Source organism: Harpia harpyja, chromosome 4 (genome assembly GCF_026419915.1).
Source record: "Harpia harpyja isolate bHarHar1 chromosome 4, bHarHar1 primary haplotype, whole genome shotgun sequence".
NCBI classification, from domain to species: domain Eukaryota; kingdom Metazoa; phylum Chordata; class Aves; order Accipitriformes; family Accipitridae; genus Harpia; species Harpia harpyja.
Window position 1 is genome coordinate 48,464,573 of NC_068943.1, and position 21,624 is coordinate 48,486,196.

At 43.4% G+C, this 21,624-nt stretch overlaps 1 protein-coding gene across 9 annotated transcripts in view; it reads left to right on the forward strand.

Annotated features, from left to right (window-relative positions):
* The window catches only part of KIZ (kizuna centrosomal protein), a 52,181-nt gene that overhangs the window by 18,444 nt on the left and 12,113 nt on the right, over positions 1 to 21,624 (forward strand). For 8 of the 9 annotated variants that reach the window (XR_008234691.1, XM_052783866.1, XM_052783867.1 and 5 more), the window contains 6 exons: positions 1,845 to 2,094; positions 6,441 to 6,575; positions 7,738 to 7,902; positions 9,221 to 9,371; positions 12,929 to 13,088; positions 14,094 to 14,174. Coding sequence is in view for 8 of the 9 variants with exons in the window: in XM_052783866.1 (XP_052639826.1) it covers positions 1,845 to 2,094; positions 6,441 to 6,575; positions 7,738 to 7,902; positions 9,221 to 9,371; positions 12,929 to 13,088; positions 14,094 to 14,174 (942 nt within the window). In the remaining variant the exon portion in view is untranslated. The remainder of the gene's footprint in view (positions 1 to 1,844; positions 2,095 to 6,440; positions 6,576 to 7,737; positions 7,903 to 9,220; positions 9,372 to 12,928; positions 13,089 to 14,093; positions 14,175 to 21,624) is intronic. The other variant, XM_052783872.1, reaches the window with a different exon arrangement.

The following is a 21,624-nucleotide window of genomic DNA, read 5'->3' on the forward strand; positions in this document are numbered from 1 at the left end:
TCGCTAAGTAACAGTTTATTCCTTTTTTAAGACCTTGCAGAAATACTCTCCCCAAACCTTGCCAGTTAACATCGCAATTTTCAACTTAAACTAGTTTTCCAAGTCCCACAACAATTGCTAAAATGGAGCTATTTATAATGGAAACTGGTGGCAACCCTAGTGATGCAGAGACTCCTGATCTCCTGTAACGATTGTGGGTTTCTTTACAGAGGAAAGCTGGCATCCCCATCAGATGCTCTTCTGTATTCCTTCTTGGGGTTTTTCTGGCATCCTCTTTCTTGAGGTTTTTTTTCCATTCCTTTTTCTTTCTCTAAGGAATTTATTTGCCTCTAATTTTCTTTCATCTGATGTATTTGCCATTTCTCTGTTTTAATGAAAGCTTGTCCTCACTGGTGCTGGAAGGAGACCAGTCCTGCCTGGCTTACATTAGCCCTGGGCTCTGCCTGCAGCTCTGCAGAGCGACGGTTCCTCCCTGGGGAGAAGGCTGAGGTGGCCAGCATCATGTCTGGGAAAGAAATACCCATTTAATTTCTGGAATGCAGTATCTCTGCCTTCAGAGAAACTGTACAGTTGGGTTCAAAATCAAAATGAGCTTTTTGTCAAACAGTGCAGTAATCACCTCAGACCGCCCAGGGGGCTTTTTATGTGTGTCTGCTGCCAAATGTGTGTTGCAAAGTGAACAGGCTAATGCGGTCCAGGTTTGAATGTGTGGAGGGGACTGGCTTGTTCCAGCTCTCCTAAGCTTGACCTTCCATGCTGCAAATGATGGGAGCTGATGAAGATGCTTGGCTGTGCCATACCAGGAGCGAGCACGCACTGGGCTCTGCTGCCGGCTCGGTGCAGAGCAGCAACTGCCAGACTCTCCTGCTGCTCCCTGGCCACTGCTTGGCAGCAACAGCACAAAAATGTAGGAGGGAACAAATCCCATTTCCCCCAGGTTAACGAAGCAAGAAAATGGCCCCTTCCCCACCCCCAAAACTGGGGGAAAAAACTCTGTTCCTCTCTCTCCTCATTTCTCAGCAGGTGAAGGAGTGACGTTCCTGTTGCACATACTTGCTTCACAAATTTGGAAACAAGGCTAAGAGAGCCCATCCTGGCACAAGCTACTGTTTGGCATAAACCTTAAGTGATTCAGTTCCAGTGCAACTCCATGACCAAGACATGCAGAAATGCTGGGTGCTGTAGTGTTAGCAGGTGTGCGAATGCTGGTTAATTTAAACCCATGGTGAATTTTGTGGAAAACTGGGAATTTCTGTAGCAATACTAATTTGTTACAGCACTAACTGGTCCATTAACTTTTGGCATTGTATAAAAAGATAAGTAGCATGTATCTGTCATCTTAGAAGCATGATTCAGCCCCATACTCTCCTCTTTTAGAGAAGGCAATTAACGTGCAGAGTTTAAAAGCCTCCAGGCATGTATTTCTTCTGCAAGGTTTAAAAAAAAATGTTTATGATAGTAGCCTCTTCAGGTGCACTTTTTTCCCAAAGAAAAGCTTTTTTTCCAGCTTTTCCATTTTATCGTGCCTCCAGAGATGATTTAGTGAAGTAGTTGGTCTTCATGCCGGTGATGGTTTTTGAGGAGTGCCAGATTTGTCTCCCACCCACTGGGAGCTGCAAACCCCGGCGCGAGTGTGGAGGCTGGAGCCTCCCCAGACTCCCCCTTGCGAGAGGAGCGCAGAAGGACACAGGGCCGTGGGCAGGGAAACCCAAAGTGAAGGGAGAACAGAGGGATGCTTGTTCATGCCTGTTAAGTGAAAGAGGTGAACAAACAGTGTAGGTAATCTTATTTTCATTCCCTATGCTATGATGTACTCCTTGGTAATTTTTTTTTTTTTTTAACAGGACCAAAGCCTTGCCTGAGTAACTGGTGGACTTGTAAGGAGGCAAGCTGGAAGAGCAGCATTGAGCTCCCAGGCCCTGCAAGTGCCGAGGAGGTGATGCCGAGCACTCCCAGTGTGCCACAGGGAACGTCCTCGCCAGCGGCCAGCTGGCAGCGGGGCATGGATGCCAGTGCTGTGGAGGGCTCTCCGCTGCAACCACCAAACCCTCCTGCAGCACAGGAGGAGCCCTTGGTCAGCTCAGCACCAGACAGGTATGTCCTTATGGATTTTCTCTCTCCTGGTACTCATTCGTTAGTGTATGCCCTGGAGGCCATTTTCACAGCTTGGCTGATGCGTGGCACTAAAGCTTGTATACAAGTAGGCAGGCTTCTTATTTAGTATCTCGCTACCTCTGTGCTAGTGGTTAGATGGCTTCAGGTAATTCATTCAGGTGAGACTTGGAGAAGGTAATTTATGTTTTTATTAAAATGCAATAGACATTCTTTAAATGTAAGTAAATCTTATTTCAACGCATTTAATAGTACCTATAACTTACAAAACAGCATATTTTGCGTGGATTAACATTTCCAGTCGGATAAGTTTCTTGAGCTTTTTATCTGGAAATAGCAGAGAGAGGAAAGTGCAACACAGAGATGCACGGCTTGTCCTTTGCAACCATACAAAAGTGGTGGAGTTTTACTGCCAACAACTGCAATACTGGAATGTCAGCTGTAATATCAATCACAGCTGAGTTTTCAGCCTTGCAATGCCCTCGTAAGACAGGGAAGCACATCCCCATCCCGGGGGGCAATACCCACTACAAGATAGTCCATGGGGTTTGGCCAGGTCGCATGGGAGGGCTGGCTTTGCTCCCTTGCCGTATGTGAACAGCCCCATGCCAACTGCTGTCATCCCTTCCTGGTCCTCACCTTGTCATGCCCCATGGCTGCAGGAGCATGTCTCCCACTTTTATCCCATCTCTTAGTTCTTCTGAAAGTCCATTTGCCACCAGTTCCCTCTGCAGTGCTTCATGTCCACATCCCCCTTCACCCTGGCCATCCTACCACTGCCTGGCCCCACATTTTTGTGACCTATGACTGCTTGCTGCCTTTCTCCTGCCTGCTGTCCCTTAGTGACATGCTTCTGTTTCCTTGTCCTCTGTATCCTCAACACCCTTCTCCCTCCTCACCGGCGTTTTCGTGCCCCCAGTCACAACAGAAAAATTGAAAAAAGCCTTTTGTGCAGGCATGTGCTGTATTCCAGTGGGTGCTGCTCCCCTTGGGTCTCCCTACCTTGTGTGGGCGCTGTTCACATGCAAAATGCTCCTAGCTGGAGTGGTTAACTAGATACAGGGTGGTTAGGTGGTGGCTGTACGTTGGGGAGAGGCCACGTACGAAAGAAACCAGCATTTCTACCCCTGGAGAGTGAGTACTCTTTTGCTGGTTGGTTTTTTTGTTTATTTTTTTCTTTTTTTGGTCATTTGCAGCTTTTTAATCTGCTTAACGCATCTATTCTTCCTACTTTCATGGTCACATTGTCTTAGGTACTGATTTCAATATTAGTTTGTATTTTAATAGATGGCAGTTAAGCAGAAACTAGTGGCCATCAATATACACTTCTGTAACTTTATCATTTCACACTTGCATCAGACTGTTGCTTGCTATGGAAACATCATCTAATTTACATCTAAATAGCTTTTACCCAGTTTTTCTTTTGTATAACACCTGTTAATCATAACACTTTGTAGGGAAGTTGCATAGAGTGCCTGCCTTTGCTAGAGAAGTCATAGCTGAGCGATGGTAATTTAACCTTTTGTTCTCTCCCCGTCGATGCTAGTGATGCCTAGCTGTTCATGAACTGATGAAAATATTGTGCAATGCTCTTGAAGCCCAGCTAAATTATACGAAAGGTTTCACTGCTCGCATTATCTGCGGAGCACAACTGAAACCAGAATGTGGAGGTTTCCTCTTGCATTATGCCAAGCTGAATACCTCTGTTTCTCAAGGCCATGGAAGTGGGATTGCCACTGCTAGCTGTTTCTGCAGAAAAGATACAAATCTTAATTTGTTTTACCTGAAAATTAAAACGCAGATAAAATTTCAAAACCGGCAGGCATGGAAGATCTCATGGAGGGATAAGTAGCCTTTCTGTTGGGCTTATAACCAGGTGGGCTTTCCAAGTCCATCTTTCCAATGCATGTGAAATGTAGTGTGCATGCGCAAGTCTTGCAAAATAATTCATGAGCTGAAAATCTTGGGAAAAAATTTCCAAGTTAATTAGTGCATGAATTTAAATTATAGAAATTACACAAACTATGAGAATGCAACTTTTTTTGGTCTGAATATATCATGCCACAGATTCACAAAATGCATAATGTCACAGGTCTTGTGATGTCCCTTCAGTCCGTGTGTTTTTCTCCAATGAAATTCCTATGCTGGCTGAAGAAATACGCTGAAATTATGCAAAACTGTGCATATTTATCATTTTAAATTGAGATACCTGTAGCTTGGACTTTCCCAGTGCAGCAGTGTCGCTGCTGTGGCATCCGAACGAAGTACCATTCTCTCACCTGTCGTCCTTGGGCCATTCATACGCTTTTGGTGTATTATTTGAAATTAGTACAGGAGATGGAGTTGAAAGGAGCTCTCGTGTGCAGAGACCACAGCTTATTCGAGAGGCAAAACAAAATCATTGTTGCCTGTCAGGAAGTCACAAGTTTACATTTTTGGAGAAAATGCCTTTCCCACCTTACTGCAGGGATACCATTCCCTTTTTTAAAAGTTTTGGGTTTTTTTTTCCCCCGCAGTAAGTGTTTTACAGGTTGTATTTTACCTTTGGGTGAGTTCAGCCTAGTTTCAAACTGCCTTCTCCAGCTAGAAGAATGGTTATCATGATAACATCGAGTTGTTAAATAAAGGTGATGTTGCTACAAAAGGTTATTTAGCATAAGGCTTGCACCTTCCTTGCAGTTCACAGTAGGGTGCTGGAATTTTGCTACCTCAGTTATTAAAAATTATGATTTTTGGCAAATAACTTCTGTGTTTCTGAGCACTGCTGGGTGGGTGCATTGATCAGAGGCTGTAAATATGTGTTTTCAGGCTCATCCTGCCAGCTCAGACCCACATGACAGCCTGGGCTGTGTATTTTCCGTCTTGCAGCCCAGGAGCCCACTGGTCAGTGGGGGTTGCCTGGCTTGTTTGAGCAGCACCTTAGAAGCACCCAATCTCCCCTCCTGCCAGGTGAAGCCACCCGATAGCTCTGGTCCTCGGCTGCTTGTTGCCGGTCTGAGCTGCTGAACCGGAGCTGAAAGGCTCCGTATCCTCTTACCATTCCTTACAGCACCCGGCCCTTTCTTTAAGGACTTAAACCCGGGGACTGGCAGTGCGGGGGGGGGAGGATCTCTGAGAATTAGCGCAGAGAAAGATGATGACTATTTTAAGGGCTGTGCTGAGGGGGTGGAAAAAGGCAGAGCTTATGCCTGTGCTGCTTCAGCTGCATTGAAGAGGACTTAGCACAGATGGATTGTGCATTACAAAATGTAACACATAATTCAAGCTGTCAGCTTAATCAGACTGTTTCCAGGAAGCAACCTGTAAAAGAGAAGGACCTCTTGTTTGCTGACCTCTGATCCGTAGCCTGCTGCAGATTGTCATACATTTTGTTTTTCTTTATGTTGGTGTCCCTTCCTTCCCCTTCCCTTTTTATTATTGTATCCCTCTCGAGTGGCACCCTGGAAGGACCACCCAGCGGGACGAAAACAATGGGAAACGAGCCGGCCGCTAAAATACAGGGTTTGTAAGACTGGGGCAAAAGAAAAAGCACTGTTTAACTGCATATGTGATCTCCCTGGTATTGTTTTGCTTATTAAATGTCTAGGAAACTCGACTAAATGCACGGCAGCTCCCACTTAATTGTTCACTGTTGCCCAACAGTCCAATGGAAAACACAACTTTTGGTACAGCTTAACATGATTGCAAAAATGATGCAAGTTTTTGTGCACAGAGCTTTTCACTTGAGGGAGCATAAACTAAGGTTAACTGTATAAATATGTCAGCTTCTACATATGGGAAAAAAAGTATTTTTAAAAAGTCTGTATTTTGCCTGTGGGGTTCTGCAGGCGCAGGACCAGCTGGGGCATTGCTGGTGGAGACCTGGCCTGGAAAGTCCCCAACAAAGCAGGCAGCCGGCCTGGACCTGAATAGCCATTTACACCTCTGTTCAAGGATTAGCCTGCTGTATTGTTTCAATGTTTAAGTCCTAATTTGCATCATTATAGAGGTGCAGCTTCATCAAAACCCCTCTGAGGTCCCAGTTATGTCCCCATACCTGTAGGTGGTCATCAGATTTATTTCAATTGTGGAGGTGAAGGAATTGAACTACTCAGCGCAGGGGTAATTTCAATGCAGTGTTTCAGGCCCTGGCTGATTTTTGGATGGTTTGTTTGCTCATGTGCTTTTTTTGTCTTCCTGCAGAGCTCAAGCAACATGATTTTTGCTGTTGTTTGCTTTGAAAAACTAAAATGAGGGTGTTTATTTTTCCAGCTGGTGTGATGGGAATGCATTTAAAATACCTGTCACAACTTGGGTCATTTCAAGCCCTGTTTGCTGTCTGTCTGCAGGCACTGCGGGATGCTGGCGGGACTCTCCCGTGCACTGCAGCGGATAGAAGATGTGGTGGTGAGGACGAGCCCCCAGCACCGGGCGCTGTACCAGGGCAAGTGCGTGAGGACGATGGGGACAGCGGAGCTGCTCAGGTTAATGCCATTTCCCTGCGAGCTGCTTCCCCTCTCCACTGCCCTCGCAGGCAGGAACCAGGGAGGCGGGCAGTGCTGCCTATGCCTTAACCCCATCCCCTGTATTCTTGTTTGCTTGCTGCTGTACATCCAGTGTAATGCTTGTAATAATTTTGTTGTTGATTGCTCACATGCTTCTAATTGAATTCAGGTGAGCAATGGCGAGAGGCTGTTACCGAGCAGCTTTGGAGGAGCCTGTTGAGATTTGAGCTGGGGTCCTCGCTCTTGCGGTGACAAATGGCCAGTGCAAAGAACAAGTGGGCTCCTGCAAACAAACGTTGCCAGTTGCCAAGAGGCCGCCCTCCTCTTCTGCTGTTTTAATGTCATCGGAGAGCTGAAATATGGCACTCAGCATCACATAGGCAAATTATTCCCAACAAATACTCTTTCCTAAATGTAGCACTTTTTGCAGCCTTGCTCCGCACATCCCTTAGGTGAAGTAAATACTTATTTCCAAGAGTGACAGCATCCCCTTAGCTAGTAATGCTGATATGATTTATTGAGGTAGACAACAATAACCAGAAAAATAATTTATTCTTCGAGGTAAAACAGCAAAGAGAATCACCAAAACCCATGTGTTAACAAAACCGGGTTCACAGAGCCCTCACTGTCCCTCCGCAGCACAGGCTCTTAATTACAAGAACTGGGAATGGCTTTGGAATTTTACTTAAAATTACACATTAGCCTCCATAAACTAGGATTCTTCCAAGCACTTGATGGTTAGATGATTTCTAGGGAGTTAAGGGGAAGGGTTGCCAAACCAACCTGGCCCCTGCAGCCTACCACTGGAGATGGGTTCCTGCGACATGACTGCTTTGGCCACGGCATGGCTGAGGCTGCCTGGCCAAGAAGCAGTTTCACTGAGTGGACATGTGCAGGTCCCTCCCTTCCTGTCAAAAAGCAAAGGTGTGAGATGAAACCTGGCATTTTCTAAGCGCTGGGTTTGAGCTTCCTGTCCTGTTCCACATCTTTTGCAGAGAGCATCACGGGTGTTTGTCCCTCTGGGCTGTCCCACCGGTTATCCCATTAGCCAGGAGAAGTGTTACAGATTCTGCCTTCAAATCAATGCTGGTTCTCTGGGCTTTAAATAAACATTGCATGTGATACCTGCTTTATTTTGTAGCTTTTGTAATTGGACCAGCAGTCTGAAAGAAGACGACCTTGAAGCATGCGAAGCAGTCGTCCTTCATCAGCTTCAGGCTTTATTACAGAGCATGCTGAATGGATGCCTCCTACCTGAGAAGACACTCGACGCTGAAGGTAGAGCGGTGGATGAAAAGCAAACCAGGTATCGCAGACAGAAAACTTGCGTGTGGGTGTGATTAACATTCTTTTCTTTCCTCCCCAAGTCTGCTCTGCCTCTCTGGCGCAGAGAAAGCAGACCTGGGGCCAGACCTCTGATCGCACTGGAAAATAAAGACATCCAAGTGCTGATCTTAACGCATCTTTGCAGCAGGCATGTGAATTGAAATGAGAACATTAAGCAAATTCATTTATTTTCTTTTTCGTTCACTGACGGTGAATCTTACACCATGGGGCAGCTCTTGGGCCAGGTCCCACCGTCTTGCCCAGTCCATAGCATCTCCTACCCCAGGCTGCTCCGGCAGGGAAGGAAACGTATTAACTTCAGAGACCTCTTAGCCAGTAATTTCTGTGATCTTCAACGCAAGTCTCAGGCACGTAAGGATGGGGAATGTAATTTTGAGAAGCAAATTATTTTTCTGTGAAGCAGAAGATGCATAGAGCCTTTAAAAACAATAAACCACAGTTATTCAAAATGGGTTTTTTTCTTTCCTGTGCGTATGCCACAAGGACAAGTGAGAATTGATTTTTTTTTTTAAGGTCTCTTTAGTACAGTAATGAAAACAATTTCCATTCTTTCTTACTTAGCTTCTGTCTAGACCTTCTTCCCTGTTACAGGCTCAGCAATGCTCAAGTGTTAGCAGGATCGGGGCACTTGTGAGCACTGAAGAATGGTCTATTTAACTATACCTGGTTCTCCTTTCGAGGCTGATATGCCTGCAAGCACTAATATGTTGTTGTATTTCCTGAATGGTTTCTTAGGGACAAACACTTGTAGAGTTAATTGGAATTCACTCCTCTGTGGAACTTCATTGGAGCAACTGGAAAAACAAACATCTTTGGCAAACAAGATTGCAGTATTTATATTTAGTGCGTAAAAAGAAAAGGCACTTTTGCTCAAAAATAATAAAAAGAATTCTGGGGAAAAAACAAAAGACAAGCCTGGGGAAGCGGGTGCCCAGCAGAGTGCCTGATGGAGTAAGTGAGGTCTGCCCAAGGCTGAGACTAGGGGCTGCAGAAAAGGTTTAATGTCTCCTGATCCCGAGTCTCAGGACGGACCCGGGGACAGACAAGACAGTGATCACCCCTGCCTGTCCTCCCCACGTTTGCAGAACTCACAAGTGACTTCCTGCATTTTCCACTTAGACATTTTTAAAAGAAAAAGTGGGGATTAAGGACAAAATGTGTGATGCTTTTCCCGCTGTATGTTGACCCACTTGTCCAGATAAATGAGTAGCATCGCACCTGTGTGAGTCTCATGTATGCAGGGTGTCCTACTAATGGTGCTTGGGTTTGTTTCTCAGCCCAGACCAGCAGTGGGACATGGACATGCTGTGGACTTGCTTGAGCAACCATGCCTTGTTCTTGAAAAAGCACCAGGTTCAGCTCACGGAAGAAGTGGCAGAGATGTTTGAAAGACTGCTGGTTTCCAGCAAGAAGGCGCAGGACAGCCAGGTTGGCACTTGCATCTAATAATATCTAAATCAATGACACCGAGAGACTAATTTGCACTGTTAAGGCGAGACGGGCCCTGTGCTGCTAACGCGATCCGGTGTGTGGGCTTTAAACGGAACGACAAGCAGTCTGCATTCATTAATCAGCCTTGGAGACGGTTAGGAGGTAGGTAAGGAGAGAATACAGGTTCTTCAGTTGTCTCAGTGCAAACACATACAGCACTTCATCCCTTGAAGAAAACAGTCTCTTTAAGGTCTCCAGGAGGGTGTCTGTTTTCCATCCTTCAAACCAGTTATTTATTTAAACAAGCTCACCATTTGCTGTGGTGCAAATTTATCACAAGGCTTATATCATCTGTCTTTCTCTGTGGCTTAGTAGCTTTTTATCGTGAATTATGTATTTTAATTTTTTTTTTTAAAAACAGAGTTATGTTTAGTACACTGAATACGCAGTGCATTTTACAAACAGTAGTGTGCTCATTTTTTTAAACATTAATGTAAAAGGTTATGAACTAACTCTTTTTTCTTTTAAAAAAAAAAAAAAAAAAAGAGTTGGTGTTTGGTAGACCTGTGAGTGCCCCGACCTCTTTTGCTGCAAACCCAGAGCAGCCAGCTGCCCAGGGAGGGCAGGGCTTTGATCCCTGCGGCCTCCAGCACTGGGGCTGCAGCCGTGCCAGGAGCACTGGGACTCTGGCACTGAGGTGACGTCCCAGCTGCTTCTGCACTGCCCCTGGGGTGGGAAGCGGGAGGTCTGCCAGGCAGCCTGCCAGTAACAAATTGGCCCAGTGCCCTGCTCCAAAAAATATTTGCAAAAAATATTTTTCCTCTAATTTTTAATGAGAAATTAAAAAGCAGTTTGAACTGCTTTGCTATATTCTAGTTTTAATAGCATTTGAAACAAATAATGAAGATGCAATATTTTAGTCAGTTGTACACTTTCAGTTATAGCCAGGATAACTTCTTTTTCTATATTTGGGTAAGTAATTTGTATTCTGTCCTTAAAACATTCAGTCAAGTAGAAGAGATGAGCAAGGAATGCGTTGGTGAGAGATAAACAAATACCGTACATAAATTTATAATTCCATGTAAAAACTTTTACAAAGTCAAAGCTCAATAACACAAGCTTTGTGGGTGAATATAGGCAGTAATAATCTATTTATTGCGACGTATTACTGTGGCCCACACATATGCATTTAGCATTTATATTACCTATTAAGTGGATCTAGTCAATTAAATGTAATGCCAAGATGCATCCCCTACTTTGAAACACCTTATTTCCAAGCAGGTTGCACAGAACAGGATCAATATAAATTACACAACATGCATGTACAGGGAACAGTTGCTTTACGATGAAGATGTATATAATGTAGTAGTGAACTCATAAGCAATCTGCACCTAAGGATCTTAAATATTTATGCCTCCAAAGTTTGAATTTTTTGCCCATGTTGACAACTTCTTTCTCTGAGGGCTTAAAGATCTGTCAAGAACCCCACTGGATGATGGTAGTGTACAGCCAGGCAGCAGGGTGGAGGCACAGGAGGGAGCTTTGAGCTCTTGACCGTACAAAGAGACCTGTCAAGTCTGCCAGCTCCAGCTCCATCCCCATCAGCACTTGTGGTCCATGGAGGTTTGGCGATGACCAGCAGCAGGTCCACCTTCTCCTCCAGTGCTTTCAGCATCTCACCCATTCCAGTGGTCCACAGAGTCTGTATGACCACCTGCCTGTCTTCTCCTCATCTCTTATCACTAAATTACATCTGTCTTCTATTCTCTTACGTCTTAGTATCAATTTTTCTCTTCTCTCATGGATCTCTCCCATTACCCGTGTTAAGAAAACTGGGTATTGTTCCTGTGGACATGGGACAGCCATAAGGAGCTAGTGTGGTAGGAACACCTTTTCTGGGCAGTGGGATAGTCTCTTGGCTGTGAAGGCTGGGGACTTGAGTGCCTTTTTCAAACAAGTTATGCTCCTGTAAGAGTAAGACCCATGTGGCTCATGCAGTGTGTTAGATGCCTTCACACCCTGATGGAGATGTTGGCCACCCTGGAGTTGCCTTAGTCCCCGTGACTCTGAACGCTGAGCTCTGGTGGGACCCTTCCTTCTGCCTGGATTAATTATGGTTTTAGAGTTTACATTGATTGCTTATATTTGGTGGTGATGGTTCATGCTTATTTGGATGTTAAATGATACTGCAGAAAGGTAAATGAAGTACTTGTGGTATGAGAAATCCACACTGAGATAAACTGCTACATGGGAATTAATTTATTTCAATAGTAAAGATTTCCTGATCCTGCCTGTAATTTAAGGCATTCTTTACATTAAGAAAACAAGACTTAAAATCCGCTTGCTTGCATTGGTTTTGTATGGAGACTTCCCATATATAAGTTTAATAAACAGAGAAAAATTTGGTGAGCCATTTGCTTAAGACTGAAAAGTTGCCGTTCTGGGCTCCTGAGTAAATACGGATTAATGAGGAGGGGGTAGATACAGGAGAACAAAATTTTATCATGAGTCCAAAATGCTTGGGCTTGAAGCCATTCCATACTCTCAGGTCAGTACATACAAGTTACAAAACCTGGAGTTCTCTCTGAGACGTTGGCCCTCATCGCTGAAGGCTTATTGTTTTATTAAATAATTAGATAATTAGAGCAGAAAATCTAGTCGATTTTAAAGACTCGAGTCCATATTTTGTGTTACAAAATAAAACCAAGAGGAACACCCTACAAGTCAAGAAGAGATAGGAAGGATGCCCAAAAAGCCTTTGCTGCTCTGTGTGAAATAATAAGCACCAGGAAGGATGATTTCTCCTGCTCTCAGAAAGAGCTTTATAAAAAGCCACATGCAGCACTTTTAACACAGGTGGATGATAACCTAAGAAGAACTTGCTTTATTTTCAGCCTGCTTTTAACTCAGCCATATTTATGGTATGTTCAGCTCCCTATAAAGGTACTGGCTTCCAGCTTAATTTTTTGCATCAAAAATACGTTTAACTGTGGAGGTCTGAATAGTGCTGCTGCAGAGGGCTGCACACACAGGCAGGAGAGAACAAACTTCATGAACGTGCAGCAGTAGTACGGATTAAAATCAGAACTGTGCCTGGCTGAGGCTAGCTTGGGCAAACTGTAGATCAGGTTCTCTGCCTTTGGGTTCATCAGTCTCGGTGGTGTTTTAAGCTGCAGGCTTTTGCCAACACGGTGGGTTAACTTGCCTTACTGCTGTGTGCCTGAAATGGAGAGATTTCTTTTCAGTCTGTTGCTGTTGCAGCGTATTTGATACACCCTCCTGTTTTGCTTACCCTGAATGCGTGAGGCAGGGAATACTGAGAATGTCCAGAAAACGTAGTAATTAAAAGAATAATTCAAAGTTTGTGTTACTTCAAGGCAGAATGCAATTCCTGAGCTAGCGCCAATTTAACTCAGAGGTAATTTAACATCTAACAAAAACACCCTAGAAACAGATTACACCATGAAGTATAGATTAGCCTAAATGTATGTTGGAAAACGCTCCAGACGAAGGATAATAGGGCTGCAGCTATTTTTATTTTTTTAATGCTGCAGGCTCTACCGGTGTTGAGAGAGGCCCTTCCAGAAGAGTGTGGGGATAGGTCATCTATTCAGAGTAATGAATCATCTTACAGCTTGCCATCGATCCCAAATGACGGCAGGGAAATAAAGCAGGCGAAACATGCTACCCGGCTCGCTGGCACAGGAGGACAAGGTAACAAGTGTTAAGTGTTACAAGGTCTGGCTGTGTGCTTGAAGTTAGTGTCCTTCTCTGTATGTATGTATTTTCTATCCAAATCTGCAGGGGACTGTATTACAGTGACTGGCAAATTAATGTATATTTGTCATGAACTTTGGAGGATTTTCCTAAATATCTCAGTATCGTTTGTCATTCTTGTTACTTCTTAAAATGAGTGATGCCTATTGTGACTTTTTTTTTCTGCAGGAGGAGAAAAGCAAGCCTTGTGGCAGTTATTAAAAATGGATCTATAGGTGTGCATGTATTTAAAAAATATCTGCCATTTAGAAATTGTGGCATATATTTGTTGCCTTTGATTATAAAGCCAGACGGCAGAATAAATTTTCAAAAATAAAAGGGTTCATGCTGAGAAAGGTGTGTGGTGCCATTTGAGAGCTTAGAAGGTGAATATGTTTGTGAAAACCCAGTTAATTTCTTTAGATAAGGAAGTAATATATTAGTCCGGTGTAATAACCGGCAACGGCAACTTGCTCGGTCTGCTCTCAGAGCATCCCTTACATCAAAGTCTGGAAGAGACAGGCAATTAGGTTGCAATGCTCTTTACGCAACAAATGTAAACAAACTGCTTTAGGCCTCCTAAATTCATGCGACTTTTATCTGCTGAGGAGACGGAGACTTTGATTTAAACTAATTTTCCGTGGTCGGTATGATATATGCTGCTGCTGTCGGGCTGCTGGACAAGATCGCAGAGTTACTGTGGATTGTTTGTTTCCTAAATCCCATTGGGTCTTAAATTATTTAAGACATTTGGTTAGCTTGTCCTTTTCTCTGGAAGCTACAGAGAGGCAGGGTAGCATCGTATGCGAGGAAAGTTCACAGTAGGCGCCTCTTTTAAGAACGGTAATGGATAGTTTAGATCAATAAACAAGAGATAACAAAAGTGAGAAATTAAAGGGAGTAGGGCTTAAAAGCAAACAAACCAGTCTGATCACTGCGACTTTGAAATGTGTTTCATTATAGTGTGTTCACATCCAGAAGTCACAAGCTGGTGTGAAGATGAGAGCAAGGAAGAAAGCACAGTTGAAAAGATTCCTATTACAGGTAAAAGTAATGGCTGCATATTAACCTCAAATCCAGTATTCAACTTTATTATATAATCAAAACATGGCATTTTAGTGGTTTGGGTCCACTAATAGTGAGTAAATTCAGCTACTACATACTGAGCGCAAAGATTAAACGTAAGATCATAAAGTCCACGCTCATGTTAACATAAACCAAGATGGAAAATAACAGCGTCTATTTAATTCCTTGTAATCATGTTATACATTTAAACCATGTGAATATCCTGTCATTTAGCCTTTCAGGTCCCAGTATCAGTGTTACAAAGGTCAGTCTCCATGGGGAAGATCCAGTAATTATATGGCAAACTACAGATGTTTCTGATTTGATTCTTTTCTTTTCTGGAGTAATTGAGTGTGTATCATTAGAATAAGCGCAGGGAAAAACCCTGCTAGCCAGGAAGCCTTGCCTTCGTCTCTGTTACAAAAGCTGACTGATAACACAAAATTTTTAGCAATAAGGTTTTATCAAGACGTGTTCAGATCCTCCCGCAGTAGATGTGTGAGGCTTGCTTAGGATCCTGAGATGTTGCTGCTTTTTGGTCCTGGGGTATCAATAACACATTAGTATTCAGGGCAGGGCTCTTTGCAATGAGTCTCAATTTGCTTTTGCCTGATTTTGTGAAGTTGTGGGCTACTTCCTTATAAATTTTGATGTTTGGCTAAATATTTATTTATGCAGGTGTGTACTCCGACAGAAAGGTGCGAGGGCATCTGCTTATGCAACACTCGCTGTTGCTTTTCTGCTCTTTTACGGCTTCAAAATAGCCTGTCTTTCGGAGGGCAATTCATTTCTCTATAGAGGTTTTCCTCTGCTGCTTTTTGAGCCTAATTTGCAGCTGAAATATAAAAATGTGCTACTTGTACTCCTGAATTATACTGCAGCAGTAATATTCCTATGTTAGCCCAATAAAACTTAGATTTTATTTTTTTTCTAGAGTAGAATGCTTTCCATTTTCCTGCTGCTTAAACTGTCCTTCAGTCACACATGGCAGCGTATTTTAAAACATGAATTGCATTAATTTTCAGAGGAATTAAAAGCCACTTAAATCTTTTTCATGAAACAAAACACACTTCTCATTTGAAAATTAATCTAAAATTTTGCAAATATTGGGATTGGTTCGATTTTGTTTAACTTAAGAGGATTCAAATTTGAGGGTTGGGGTTTAAGTTCCCTAAACTGCAGAGAGTGCCAGCAAGAACAATGTCAGGAACAGTGACTCCCTCCAACTAATGCCATCACTGATACTTCTTTTTTTTTTTTTAAGAGAATACCGGCTCTTGAGTTTGGATCTCCGTAGCTGCCAATGGTTTTGGTTTGCTTCTCCCCACCCTGAATTTTATGACTTACCAGTACTAGTTTTAGCTATGATTTTGCATACAAATTTGTCAGGGAATTCTCTATTGCAGTTTTTCCTGCTTGGGACCCTGATGGTGTGTGCGGCTGGTTGCTGTGTTAGATGTCAGTTAGTCAAAAGCTAAGCCACGATGGACATCCCCCTTTCCTACTTCTCCCATAGCTTTCTCACTGAACGGGCATGCAAATACTAATCCTTTCTATTTGTAAAACTGCTGAGAAACTCTCCGTAACCTAAACACTGAAACTGGTAACTTCAGTTTAAAATCTGTTCTTTCTGAGTCTGCTTTATTTACTGTTTTGTTACAGCGTGTTTCCAGTAGCCAGCGGTTGCATTGTCTCTAGGAGTGAGGCTTTTCATATCTCACTTGAAAGCAAAGTTGCTCCTTTCAGATGCGATTCATCTTCAGCCCGTGATCTTCTCTGGGCTTCTTGTTCTCTTCTGGCTCCTTGCCCTTCCAGCCTGTCGCTTTTTTCATTTTTGCTCATCATTATTTGCTGTAGATTGTGGCCCTGGAGCTCTGAAATTGTTCTGTGCCTAAAACAGAGACAGCATTTCTGTGCGTTGTCTCTTGGGTTCAAATGACTTGTTTGAGGGTTTGGCTCTGTGTTCTCTGTGTTTTTAGATGGCCTGATATTTAATGTCTATTCTGTACGTGATCCTTTTGCTGTACAACTTTTTCTAAGCTTAAGGGATACAAATTTTGTTTTTTTCAGTACTTGCTGAATTCTTTAAGGGCTTTAAGTGTTGGTTTGAAACACTAAAAGCCCTAAGGCTTCCGAGTTTTGATGGACTTCATTGTGAGAGCTGGGTGGACATGCTTCCAAGCAGTCTTCTGTGATGGCATTTTACAAATACTTCTATGGTTTGGGTTTATTTTTCTTCTGTTACAGGAAAAAAGAACCAAAATATTTATTTGTTTTAATATTCTTTAAATATTCTGGAAATTTATTTATTTTTTTTTTTTTTAATGCCTGTAGGGGAGGAAGGAGATAGCTGTGTGGCTTTGGGAAAAGGGCTTTAGAGTCAGAGCTGGCATGGTGTTGGATGTCCCTTAGGGACAGCCTGAAACTGCTCGTGAGATTTCACCCAGAGCTCTTCTAAAGAGAGGCTTGGACTGAAACATCTGCTGAGCTGTTCCCATCCCTGGCAGGCCACATGAGCTTTGCAAATCCATAGTCAGCTGGGGGCATGGGGGCAATGTAGCTCGTAGCATAAAGATGGTTTCTTTCCTAAGCTTGTGGAAGGCTGTGTTGTGATAATTGACTTTAAAAGGATTGTATTTTGTGTATAGTCTCGCCCAGCGAGGAGTTAGCTATTAATAGCAATCTCATTTTATACCAGGTTATATGAGGATAGAGGAGGATATGTGGATTCATTCTCATTTTCTTCATGGATGCTTTGTTTTTTTGTTGTGGGAAGACATGTAAAATAAATTGTTCAGCTTTTTTGCTGTTCCTGAGGTATGTGAATAATGCGAGATTAAAAAGAAAGGATAAAACCCATTATTTCTTGTTTTGCTGGATGACTGTTTAAGAGTCTCATTTATGAGCAGGAAACTGCTGATTTTTATTGAAGGGGCAGGTTTGTTAAATCTTTACCAAAACCAGATTCTCTCTACCCTTCATTTATGTCTTTGATTTAAATAGACATTAAAGCTATAAAGCATTTGAATAAAAAAGGCGTTACTTCTCCATTCATCAGGCTTTACTTTCACAACATCTTGAATGTCACCTTCCAGCTACTCTCCAGGTATAAAATCTCTAATGTAGAAATAAGGAGGGAAAACCCTCTTAAGAAAAAAAAAATTAGTCCTTCTTTATATATGATAAGAGAACATGAAAGGGCACAAATGAAATTCTCCTTTCCTTTTTAGGTCACCTTTAATGAGCCAATAATCCTGCCAACACTTTTCCCACGCCCACGCATCCTTCCTCACAGGTCCTCCTTTGAGCTTCAAGTTAAAAGGTTCCCGAGCTTCTACTTGGAGTGCACTAATGAAGGCGTTAATAAGTCTACCCAACTTTTTGCTTCATTTGATATCAACCCATTCACAACTGCTGTTATGAAAAAAGTTCATTTGTACGTGATTAATTGCTGCTGCTGTTGTGGTCTGACAGAACTACCTTGGGACAGCGTAAGATTGTACGTTTTGCTTAAATTAGTTTGGATTACATACTCCAGTAGGTGATATTTTATGCTGCTCAACTTAAGTTCCTGAAAGACCTCAGAGTCTTTTTATAGTTATGAATTCTGGGTGAAAATTCTTCTTCTATCTTTAAACAGAGGCAGCAGCTTCTAGAAGTATTCTCACTGGATGGCTTGCTCCACTGATATTTCCCGAGTTCACTGGTCATCCAAGTGTCTGCTCTTGAAAGGATAGCATTGTATGTTGGTATATTATTATGATAAGAGGATTTATCCTTTTTTTCATTTAAAGGAAGAGGGGAGATATTTGTTGGTATTTGACCTACTTCTGGATACTAGTTACTGCATTGTTCTGCTCAGGTTTTAATTTGGAGATTTTTTTTCTGTCTGTTTGCTCTCCAAAGAGCACATCCTTTTATCAGATTTGCAGGTAGCCTTTATCTTCTCTCTGTATGCAAGTTTTTTGCTTTATTGCAAGGGCAATCAGTGCACATAAGAGCCCGCATACAGCCAGGACTCACACCTCTGGTCCCAAGGGAGAGGCGTGCACAGCGGCCATTGGTGGCCGTGGCAGTGGCATGGCAGCTGACAGCCCACCTTTAATCCTGCGTAGCTCTTTGTAGAATGTCAGCAAGCGCAGTAATTAGTGTTATTGTGGTGGAGGAGCTTGTTTAGATTTAAAATTGTTCTGGGCAGGAACTATTGTTAGTTTTCTATTTTGGTACAGGACCTAGCAGTATGGCAGCCCAGACCTACCAGGACTTCTGAGTGTGGATGCAGTAACTATTGCCAAGGTAACTGTAAAGCTACACAGCTTGCAGGCTCAGCTGATCCTGATAATATTCCTTTCAAGGCATTGTTGACTTTGAAGTCTAGTGACAGCTGAAATACCCAAGCTGCTAACTATTTTATTGGTGATAAAAGCACACAGAAAAAGCTAAGTTCCTTTTGGTGTAGGTTCTCACTTGCATATGGGAGGAAGATGCAGACACGTGTCTGGGTTGAGTCTGTGAAAGCACTGGGGTCTTTTGGCCTCCAACTACCTCTGTTTGCATACAGGATTATTGATTGTTATTGGAAATAATGGATGATAGCTCTTTATAGCTTTTGAGTGGCATACAATCTGCTCTTGTTACGCTCCCGGTAGAACAGCACCTACTATTCTGCTTCTACAGCTTGCTTACGTGCTTTGTTGCTTAGGTCGAAGACTTCAGGTTTTGCTCACAAACTGTACGGGCTACACATGAACACAGTGGTATTTCTGTTTTCCCAGTGTGCATTTTAAAAACCATCAACCTTGTGATTTAGCTTTTCCATTTCCAGACAGGCAGAGTCAAGCACTTGGAGATTGTTTGTAGAAAGACAATTTGGTGTCTGCAGATGACTTTTCTATGGTGGGACTCTAGCTGCAGTGAAGGGCTTTAATGCTGGTTTTGATGTTTAAAAAGTGTGGGCTTCTTCCTCTGTGGGACAGGTAATACAATTAGCAAGATATAAATGTTGCAAGTGTGAGGCCAAGAGCTTTCTTATATCTTCATTTGCAGAAAATTACATGACATCACTTTTTTAGCCGCTGAGATGTTTGGCTATAAATTGATAGATGCTGCAGCCTAGGCCATAGAGGGAGGAACACATGGAGAAAATACCTCCTTTTCAGTTCTGGGCTGGTACAGTGTGTTCTGGGTTAAAATCACTTTAACGGTTTGGCAGAACAAAATAATAGTAGTTCATTATGCAACAACAGTGGTTTTTTCCTGGAATTGTTGACTAATGAAGAAAACTATACCCATTTTGTTCAGAACAAAATTGTAAAAGCTGACATAAAAGCTGCTTTGACCCATGCTGACTGCACAATTAATTCAAAGTTGAAGAGTGTGGAGTGTTTTTAATTAATAGTGGTATTGCAGATCCTTTGCTAGTTCTGAGTGGAAGGAACAATGCATAGGGAAAAAGGTGCAAGGAGAGCTGTGTTGTCTGTCTGGGACACACCAGCTCCCATTCTGCTGCAGTATTGCTCAACTGATTGGATTAAGAACTTTCCATTATTAACATCCCAGTTTGGATTTAAAGACTGAGTTTTATCAAGCTTGTTCAGTTGTGTCTGTGCAGTACAGGCTGGTCCCTCAGACTGACTAAATGCTCAAAGCACCCCATCCAGACAGCTTCACCCCTGTGTGCCTGCGTTGCTTCTGGGGTGGCTCTGGAACGTGAGAGCTGGTGGTGTGGTGAGGCCGCTCCTTCTGCAGACCGCTTAGGCAGAGAACATCAAGCAGAAGCAGATGGCATCTGTCTGAATTTACCAAATCCGGATGGGAAGGGAGAGGTGCTTTTTACCAAGCCTGTGTATGGCCCAGGAGGCATTATGAGATGGCCGTTGGGAGCCGCTGCTCTCCAGCAGCGCTGTCACAGCCTGCAGCCACCCTCTCGGCTCTGCTTCTGCTTCCCAGTGCCACTGCTCCCTGCTGAATGACTTCTATGGCACTGGCAATTCTTTTATCCAAGGGTTTCAGTCTGCACGCTGCTGATGCCCTCTCAACCTAGCTTTTTTTTCTTCTCTTTTTTCTTTTTTTGCCTCTTCTCCACTTGGTGCATCTTTCTTGCCAGTGCTGTCGTATTCTGCTGTGTGCTCAGGGATAAATGTGTATTTGTGTTTCAGCATAGCATGCCTCTCGCTGTCCCCAGCCTGTGACAGGAAGGGTGTTCTTGGCTGTTATAGCACGGCAAGTTAGATGTTTCTGGCAAAACAAACAACAAAAACACGCACACAACCCAAAATAAAAGTGTCTTTTTGAACTAAGTTGCATTTAACCTTAAGCATGACGGTCGCTTTTATGAAGGAAATACACTGATCTGCGTAAGGGTTTTATGGCATGATGCAGTTCTATCAGGAGTGAAGTGCTTAAGGGTTTTCTCTCCTAGCAGCGTATTTCTTGTATCTTCTCTGCCCTGTACGTTGCACCAATCGCTTGTGCTTTCTCGCAATGGTGAAGCAAGTATTGCTGTGCGCCCAGGTTGGGCTGGTTTTGTTAGCGCTGCACGTCCATAGCCGAGACTCTTCCTTTCTGCCACCTCACAATGCGGACACGTTGTGGAAGGCATAGAGATTAAGCGGATGAGTGGGGTAAGAAGAGGTAAGAGCCAGGTGATTGCTCAGCACACAAAGCAGCGGTCGCTGCGCACTGGTTACGTGTTGTCAGAGACTTTGTGGGTGCCACAGCCCAGATGAATCACTGCAGCAGGCTTTCCAGGGAGGTGAGCTGGTGGGCTTAGGAGTTCCTAGAAGGATCTCCCATTTCTGTAGGGTGTGTAGGGTGTAAGTCAGCACAAAGATGCTCAAGGGGAGCGACTGGACTAATTGGCAAGGCAGTCTGATGTAACTAAGGCAGAAGTGGGGACTGACAGCCCAGCATTGTATTACCATTGACAGATAAGGCAAAGCTGGGCTCTGAAGTGTCTTAAAGGTGAAGAACAAGTAGTTTGTGTTACTGTTTGATGTTGCAAAGGAAGGGGAGCCAGTGCAGGTACAGAAAGCTTGGGAGAATGGTCTTTTGAGGCTGGTGTGTGTGCAAAAGCTGTAAGGAGAGCTGCATGACAACAGGGCCCAGTTTGAGTTTTGGTAAAGCTGGCAAAGACCTGGACTTTTAAGTGCCAACTGGGAAGGTGTGGCAGGTATGCCTGGATCAAAGACGGGCTCCATGTCACTGCCCTGAGGGATGGGAAGAGCATTCAACAGCAGCCGAGAAAGTTACTCATGCACAGGTAGAAGCACTTCCCTGAGTTTGCAGATACGTTCCTGCTGCAGGGGACCCCATCGACAGAAAGCTACGTATCGGGTCCCTGCTCAGGGTTGGGTTCCCAGGCTTAGCCTTAAACATGGAAGGCTTTGAGAAGCACGCACCGCATGCAGCCACTTAACCGGTGTGCTAA